The sequence below is a fragment of the Trichechus manatus genome, unplaced genomic scaffold (assembly GCF_000243295.1).
Source record: "Trichechus manatus latirostris isolate Lorelei unplaced genomic scaffold, TriManLat1.0 scaffold00024, whole genome shotgun sequence".
Lineage (NCBI taxonomy): Eukaryota > Metazoa > Chordata > Mammalia > Sirenia > Trichechidae > Trichechus > Trichechus manatus.
The window spans coordinates 18,215,753-18,224,963 of record NW_004443960.1 but is presented as its reverse complement, the minus strand read 5'-3'; the positions used below and the strand labels follow the sequence as shown (position 1 = coordinate 18,224,963).

General features: G+C 44.4%; 1 protein-coding gene across 1 annotated transcript in view; it reads right to left on the bottom strand.

Annotated features, from left to right (window-relative positions):
• Window positions 1-9,211, bottom strand: part of ACSM5 (acyl-CoA synthetase medium chain family member 5) — a 42,582-nt gene that overhangs the window by 11,227 nt on the left and 22,144 nt on the right. The window contains exons 7-10 of the mRNA XM_004373307.1: window positions 6,391-6,470; window positions 4,774-4,897; window positions 3,512-3,592; window positions 3,264-3,365 (exon numbers count right to left, since the gene is read on the bottom strand). Coding sequence (XP_004373364.1) covers window positions 3,264-3,365; window positions 3,512-3,592; window positions 4,774-4,897; window positions 6,391-6,470 — 387 coding nt within the window. The remainder of the gene's footprint in view (window positions 1-3,263; window positions 3,366-3,511; window positions 3,593-4,773; window positions 4,898-6,390; window positions 6,471-9,211) is intronic.

Here is a 9,211-nt window from a genome sequence, read left to right as displayed (position 1 = left end):
CAATATGTGTACTGACTGTTTAATGAGAAACTATTTGTTCTGTAAACCTTCATCTAAAGTACAATAAAAAAAATTAAAAAAAAAAAGAAGAGCTCGGCTGCCGACCAGAAGGTTGGCAGTTCGAGTCCACCAGCCACTCCTTGGAAACCCTATGGGGCAGTTCTACTCTGTTCTATAGGGTTGCTATGAGTTGGAATCAACTCAGCGGCAACAGGTTTGGTTTTGGTTTTAGATTGTCAGTCTACTACAATTTACTCAATCAATTCTCTGGTTTTGGACATTGAGATTCTCCCCACCTCCATTTCTTCCCTACTTGTAAACGATGCTGCAGTGAATATCTCTGGGTGCCAGTTTTTACATTTTGAATTCTTTTCTTTCTAGAAATTCCCAAATATGGGATTTCTAAACCAAAGGGTATGACCGATTTCATATCCCTGGACAACTATTACAAAAATTACTTGATCAACAGGGCCCAACCATTATACTGTTAGTAGCAGCGAAAGAGACCACAAGTGCCCGGGGACCACAGTGATCTGCCCTTAGAATTCTGTGGGCGTGTAAATTAGTACAAGAACTTCAGCAAAAGTAAACATTTTCTTGTAAAGTTCAACATTCACATATCCCGTGCTCTAAAAATTCCACAGCTAGATACATTCCGGGAGCAACTTTAACATGTTATGTTCCACAGATGTGTATTAAGGTTGGCCACAAGAAACACAGTTTTCCAGTAAGACTGGAAACAAGCCAAATGACCATATATGGGAGAATGGATGAATAAACTGTACATATATATTGCATTTACAGATAGAAATAAAAACAAAGTCTTAGGGGGACAAAAAAAAAAAAAAAAAAGACACGCTGAAGAGAACAATCTGTGAGGAAAAGGGGATGGTCAAGCAGGCATCCTCTCTGTTTACATACAAGCAACCCTCCAGAGGACAGGCAATGAACAACGGAAGGGATTAACTTTCTTGGTGTACTGGCACTTGCTGTGAGGATGGGGGTGGGGAAGGAAGGGAGAGTGCCAACCCGAGAGCACGGGAGCCTCAGAAGGAAATGCACAGATCTATACAAAGCAAAATTACCACATACACCCAAGACTGGAGAAATACTGTGGTCATAGTATTAGAACATAGTTTTAAAACAAAACGGGGTCACGACAAAGGCTTGTGACATAATTTAATTTAAAGAAATGCGGAGAAGAGAGTTGCGTTTGTGGTATGGTTGCACAAGTTCGTGAATGTAATTAATGTCACTGAATTGTACATTTAAGAATGGTTAAAATGGCAAATTTTATGCTATATACATTTTACCACAATAAAACTTAAAATACAGCAACAAAAACAACAACAGAAGTGAACTCGAAAGAAAGCCCACTGTTGGTGCGAGGGATGGAGAGAAAAATATCAAAGTGAAGGTTCTTGGCCAGCAAATAGCTTTACATCTTGCTTCAGTACTTTCTCAGTGGAATCATCATAGGTCCAAAGAGGTTGTGTATTCAGTTATACTTTACTGAACTTTATGTCATCAAATAATGTAGAAATATTCACAAACCTGGGAATTTATGAACATCATGCACATAGGCTTCCTGGTTATCCTCTATCACTTCACTGTGTGTGTGTTTAATTGTGGTAAATATATAGGCAACAGAACGTTTGCCATTTGGACAGTCTTCACATGTACAGTTCAGTGACATTAATTATGTTCATCATGTTGTTCAACCATCACCCTTATCCGTTCCCAGATTATACCATCAGCCTTAACAGAAGCTCAGTGTCCCCTTTTTATTTATCCTCTATTTCCCCCAACTAGAATGCAAACTCCACAAGTATCACGTCTTTCCTGACCATTAATGCACACTTGGCAGTATGAAGTAGGCACTCAATAAACAATGAACAAATATTTAGGAAGGTCACGACTTACTACTGCCTACAAAGATGATTAGAAGGAAATACATTAAATCTAATATTATTTCTGCTTGGCGTGATTACTGTTTTTTTATTTTTGGGTAAGTAAGTTTCTGTGATTTTAAACAAAATACAGTGAGAGAGTATTTATTTTATAGTCACAGAAAAGCCGTTGAAATATAAATATCACATAGAACATTCCAGAGACAAATGGACTGTTTTTTATCAGCTTGTTCCAATATTGTAGATAATTGGCAGGTTAATACACACACCAGATGGAATCCCTATACAGCAATGGATTGCAATCTTGGCTGCACATCCACCTGGGAAACTGGGCCATCAGGAGTTTTGATTTAATTCGGCTGGGGTGGGGCCTAAGCATCGGTGATGGTTGACGCTTTCCAAGTGTTTCTAATGTGTAGCCAGGATTGAGAACCAGGATAGAAAGGCATTAGGAAAAAAGAAAGCCTGCCATAAACACCAGCCAAGGTGAGTGGAAGGGAGAGGTAATCACCGGATTTTCCAAGAAATTAGGACTAGAATCCCAGGGCACAAGCCCTGCCAGCAAACCTACACCCACACAAGATTCGAGACAAAAAGAGTCAGAAGAACTAGGCTGTGGCATAACTGCGGTTCAGCCTTTGGTAAGTCACTTCCCTTCTCTTACCTGAATCTCAGTTTTCTCATTAGGGAAGGAATGGGGCTGCCTTCATATGTCATATATTTGTACTCTCAGACACTAAAAACAAAAACTAAACTCGTTGCTGAGTTGATTCTGACTCATGGTGAGCCCATGTGTTACAGAGTAAAACTGCTCTCCATAGGGTTTTCTTGGCTTCTTTATGGAAGCAGATCACCAGGCCTTTCTTCCATGGCACTGCTGGGCAGGTTTGAACCACCAACCTTTAGGTTAGTAAGCAAAAAACAAAAGTACCAACTTGCCATCGAGTCGATTCCGACTCATAGCGACCCTACAGGACAGAGTAGAGCTGCCCCACAGGGTTTCCAAGGAGTGGCTGGTGGATTCAAACTTCGGACCTTTTGGTTAGCAGCTGAGCTCTTAACAACTGCACCACCAAGGCTCCACTTTAGATTAGTAGATGAGTGTAAACCATTTACTCCACCCAGGGGCCCTCTCAGACACACCCATGTTTAAATCTGACATCCTGCAGGTACTAGTTGTGTGACATTGGATAAGTCACTTCACCTTTCTAGCTTCTTTTTCCTTATCAATAAAAGTACCAACTTACCTCACGCAGTTATTGTAAGGTTAAACAAATAGATGTTTATCAAGGGTGGAGTGCAATGGCTGGCACATAGTAATTTCTCCAAGAATGGCCATTCCCTGCCTCTCACCAAATAGCAGCTGAAGAAACAGAAGGGCCGGGTAGGTCTGATGCGAACAGCAATATTCCCCTCTTCTCCTGGAGGCAGGGCATTACCCTTGTCATCCACAATCTGGCAGAGAGATCACAGAAGGTGTCTAGAGGTCTGCATAGCCAGGCCACCCCACCAGCCGAACCTGGCGTTGATAACCCAGAAGAATATGTCTTGCTCCTCTTCAAACCAAGCCTCAACACCACCATTTGGGGCAGGCTTCCTACCTGCACATCGTAAGGTGGGGATGCTTTCCCCATGGATCCAGACTTGATTTTCATGCCTCTTGGATTGGCACAGATTAGAACCTGGAGAGAGATCGGTACCTGTAAGAAGGAGCCTTATTCCTTTAGTGTCCTCCAAGTCCATGCCTGCCTCTCTGTCCCTGCCACCTCTTTCTCCCTCTTTCCTCTCTTCCTAATTTTCTTTTCTTTCTCTCCCTTCCTCCTTGCTTCCTTTCTTTCCTTCCTTGCCCCTTCCCTCCTTCTTCCTTTATTTCCTCCCTCTTTCCTCCCTTACCATCTCTACTTTTTTCTCTCTCTCCTTCCTTCCTCACCCCTTCCTTCTCTCTTCCTTCCTTCTTTCTCGTTTTTCTTTCTTTCTTTTTCTTTCCATAATCAACAAACATTTATTGAGGACTCTAATGGGTACTCGCAAATAGCAAACTTTGCGTGTCACTAAGCCAAAAGACTCAGCTGATCCCCAAAACTCTGCTTGGACAGATGTCAAGCACCCTGTTTAGGATCCTGGACCCTGACCACAGACAGATGTCATCTGTCCTGGTGGAGACGGACAGACACCCTTGGTTATGAGAGTTGGTTTACAGGTGATGGTATAACTGTGAAAAAAGCTACAGCAGATTTTAGACCTCCTGACCTTCCAATTCCATAACTTTAACCCTTCTAGAAGGGAACCTCTCCTGACAGCATATACCCACATTCTCTCTCTCAAGTCTTCTCTTGGGAAGTTTTGAAACTTAACCAACTCAGAGACAACTAACTCCTGAATATTTCACGTTTTCCTTTCTTGGGAATATTTTTATTTAACAGAATATAGGGCTCCCTGGGTGGCACAAATGGTAAGCGCTTGACTATTAGCCAAAAGGTTGGCAGCTCAAACCCACCCAGAGGTGCCTCAGAAGACAGGCCTGGCAATGTGCTTCTGAAACATCACAGCCTTGAAAACCCTACGGAGCACAGCTCTACTTTGCGCACATGAGGTTGCCATGAGTCGGAATGGACTCGATGGCAACTAACAACAACAACAGGATCTAAGATCTGTAATTTACTCCTTGAAACCAAAAGGACGGAAGAGCCAATGGCATTTTGTTATCAGCTTGTCTCCCTTTGGGCAGGACAGTCTCTGACCAGCCTCTCCAAGATAAGGACCAGGCAGGCTGGAGGGTGCTGCAGGCTGGCAGGTGGCACTTGCTGGCTGAGGGGTCAGGTGGAGCAGTGCTGGGCAGGGAGCCTGGCCCATCAGCACTCACTGTTTCAGACTGGCCGTAACCTTCATGCAGCTCCAGGCCCGTCTGGCTCTTCCACTTCTCCCTCACGTTAGGATTGAGGGCCTCTCCTCCGGTCAAACAGTGCCTCAGACTCTGGAACTGGTACCTTTCTCAGCCGGGAAAATGAGGCAGCCCATGTCAGTGTCTCCACCCTACCCTATCCCCCAGCACCGCTGCCCGAGTGCAGGTGCAGTTCCCTCCCCAAAGCACTTGAGGATCAACACCCATGGTTTATAATCTTCTCCAAGTGCCGGGATTCTCTGGTTTTGCAGGATGTTCCCCGTGGACAGATAATTTCAACAAAACCAATCCTACCTGACGTTGCAATAAAATCAGAACCTCATATAATAGGTTTCAGAATAAAGTGGGGAGCTCCAGGTGAATCAGCCAAAACAATTTAGTTGGAAACAAGCTGATTGATAATAAATTGGTCAATACATCAATTTGGTGGAAAAAGATAAATAATTTACATATTAAAAGATAAAACATATCCCTCTGAAGAACACCCAAATTTAGACAAATGGATCAAAAATCCCTAAAGATACTAAATATGTTGTAAAATTACCCCTCAACCAATAATTCAACCAATTATCCAACATGTGAAAAATTAGCAATTGCAAATACATTTTTAAGCATTTTTTTTCCTTTGGATCAAATTGATTTTGGCTAAATTACTTAGTATTGCCAAGTATCTTTCAACCAAATTGTTCTTGAATAAATCATTCAGAGCCTGATTTTGGTCAAAATCATGATGTGGAGATACAGAGAACAGATCAATGAATGGGATGAATTCTTACACTGTAAAAGAGTTCATCTTGAGTCTCATGTACGAAATTCATCTTTTAGGCATGGCATGGTCAGATACATGTAATTAGGGAAAATGGGCAGTTCCCCATGACTTGGGAGAGGGTAGAAGACAAGTCATAGATCAGGATCCGTGGGTTACTGAAGTGTGATGGGCCTCCCTCCACATACCCCAGCAACTAGCCGTGTTTTGTCAGCAGATGTTGCTTTGGAGTCACACAGGATGGGAGCCATCCCTGTTCTCTTGTCTCCTTCTGTTGGGTGCCCAATGGCATACACTCAGAGAGTGGCCAGCTGGGGCTAGTGTGGGGCTAGAGGATCTGGGGGATGGAACCTCCAATGTGGTGGCTTGTGGGTCCCACAAGACATTAGGGCTTAAGTTACAAGTCCCCTTCTAGAGGTGGTTAATGATTACCCAACACTTTCTCTAATCTCATGGAAGTAACAGACACATTGCTGATGGGATGACCCAGGGAAGTATGGTGAGGAGACAGCTCACTTCAAGCACTGAAATTCCAGACTCCCTAAAGCCTTAAATCTATTAAATCCAGCCAGAAGTTCGTCTTTGAGGGGTGTGTGTGTGGACAAGTGAGTTTGCTTGAGGAGCGGGTGTACCTGAGTGCTTGTCTAGGGAATGTGTGTGTGTGCGTGAGCATGTGTGTGTGTGTGAGAGGTGAGTGTGTGTGTGTGTGTGTGTGAGAGAGAGAGATGGAATGACAGAGTGGGTGTGCTGTGGGCACTGTGGCGTATATCCACATACTTAGGCCCCCAAAGCACCAAACAGATGGTCTATACCTGGTCAAATCCTCCTGCACAAGCAGCCGGAAGATGGTGGGGACACAGCAGAGGGTGGTGATCGGGAACTGGGAGACAGTCTAAACAAAAACAAAGATTGGAAGACGGACTTAGAGTCACCGAGGTGGGACTTGCCACAGATGGCTTGGGTCTTTATGTTCTCATTACCAGAGGAGGGAAGCTGAGAACTGTGTGTTGTAGGCAGCCTCAAAGATGGCTCCTGATGACCCCACCTCTTGGTATTCGCATCCTTGTGGAGCCCTTTCCCACACTGTACTAAGGTTGGTCTACGTGACCAATAGCATACTACACTGGTGATGGTCTGTCACATCTGCGATTAGGTCATAAAAAGACTGTGGCTACTGTCTTGGGTGGATTCACTCTCTCTCCCTTGCTTGGGTCACTAACTCTGAGGGAAGCAAGCTTCCACACTGTGAACAGTCCTATGGAGAAGTGCTCAATGTGATGAACGGGAGCCTCAGGTCAACAGCCAGTGAGGAACTGAAGTCTGCTAAAAACCACATGGCTCCCTGGTGGCGCATATGGTTAAGTGCTCAACTATGAGCCAAAAGATTGGTAGTTTGAACCCCCCCAGAGGTGCCTCAGAAGACAGATCTGGCAATCTGCTTCTGAAAAGTTACATCCTTGAAAAGCTTATGGAGCAGTTCTACTCTGCACACATGGGGTCACTGTGAGTCAGAATTGACTAGAGGATAACTAACAACAACAAAAAAAAACCATATGAGTGACTTTTGAAGCAGGTTTTCCAGCCCCAGTACAACCTTGAGATGACTGCAGCTCTGGCTGTCACCTTAATTGCAACCTCATGAGAGACCCTGAGCTAAAACCACCCAGCTAAGCTGCTCCTGGATTCCTGACCATCCAATAATGTGAGTAATCACTATTTGTGCTTTAAACTGCTAAGTTTGGGGATGATTTACTACCCAGCAATAGATAACCAGTACACAATGTCAGGGCTGAGGCAGTGGAGGGAGAGGACACACACTGGCTGATAAAGCCCACGTGAATACGTAGTGATGGTGATGAGTCTGATAATGATAATAATGTGTTAAGAATCTACTGTGTAGGAGGCGTGGTCAACATGGCAGACTAGTTAGACGCTTCTTATCCCTCGTACAACAAAGACCTGGAAAAGCAAGTGATTTGAGTGTATGTGAACATCTGGCAGCCCTGAACAAGGCAAGGTTAAGAAATCCATCTGAGTCATACCAGAGAGGAAGACCATTTGGAAGAGGTGAGGAACGCTAGAGCCGCGACAGCGATACTGCAGAGACACAGCCACACTGGGCCACGGTGAAGCAGGCAAACAGCTGTGCAGTGCACGCACTAGAGAAGCAGTTTCCACATTGAGAGACACCCAGCAGCAGAGATTCTGCTTGGATACTCCGAACCAGTGAAGAGCAGTTCCCAAGAGGCTAGGATAAGTACATGTGCACACCCTTTCAGGGAAATTTAAAAAAAAGCCCATTTGGGAAAAACCTCTCTCCCTTTTACCTCATACCTCTGTGCTCTGCACCGGATCTGGGAAAAACCTCTCTTCCTTTTACCTCCTCCCTCCTTGCTCTGCACCGGGAGTCCACTGGGCCGGAAGTAGATCCCAAAAGGCACCATGACCCATTCTCCTGGCCTTGGAGAGGGAACAAATAAGCTGCTGGCTCCTGTAGGCCAGAAACACAGGGTTGGCACAACTCCTTTGCTGGCCATAGAAATCAGGGGTCCGCAGACTCTGAGTGCCATACACCCCTGTATAGACTTCTGGGGACCCATCTCAACAACGTTAGCCCTCACTACCACAGTACAACAGGGCAAACATCTGAAGTTTAACTTCAACTGCTTCAGCTGTGACCGGGCAGATTTGTGATCCTCGAAACAGCCCTGCCCCTCAAGTAGGCACTTTTATTGATCTGCAGCAGGGTCTTGAGGACTGGTGGTAGCACCTAAAGGGCCTAGTCACCTGCTACAGAAGTTCAAGAAAAAGTGGTGCCCTCGAGTCTTTACAGCAAACAGAGTGGGGTGCTTTTAGTCTGGCTGCAAAACTCACCACCTATTCACCCTAGAGAATAGGGACCCACTTTTCTTTCAGAATCTCAGGGGCAGCCGTCAGCCCCCTGCCTGGCTCAACGCGTGATCCCCTACCACAAACAGAGTCCAGTGCCTGTACCAATCACCCATGGCTCTCTAGGACTGGGGGTGAGAACCTGCATCACACACTTCGTGACCGACTGCCTGCACACCCGAGCTGATCCCATATAGGAAATTTTAACGGACTCCGGTGTGCACATACTTAGTTACAGAACTAACTACCTGGTGACAGGACATTAGAGATCAAAAGGTGTCAAAAATCAAACTAGTGCACATAAGCAGCCTATTTGGGCATATCAAAACAAAACAAAATAAGAAGCTAGGTCTCACTAAGAAAACACAAAATAAAATTATAATAAATTATTGATGGCTCAGAGACAGCAGTCAATATCAAGTCACATAAAGAGGCAGTCCATGATGGCTTCAGCAAGCTCCCAAAATAAAATAAAGAATCAATAAATTCTCTGGAGGAAGAGAACTTCTTGGAATTACCAGAGGCAGAATACAAAAGATTAAAATACAGAACACTTCTAGAAATAAGAGAGGAAATTCAACAGAATGCAGAAACAACCAGGCAATGTACAGACACAGTAGTAGTGGAACTTAAAAAAGTTATTCAAGGACATAATGTCAGATTTAATAGGCTGCAAGAATCCATAGAGAGACAGCAATCAGAAATCCAGAAGATTAACAATAAAATTTCAGAATTAGACAACTC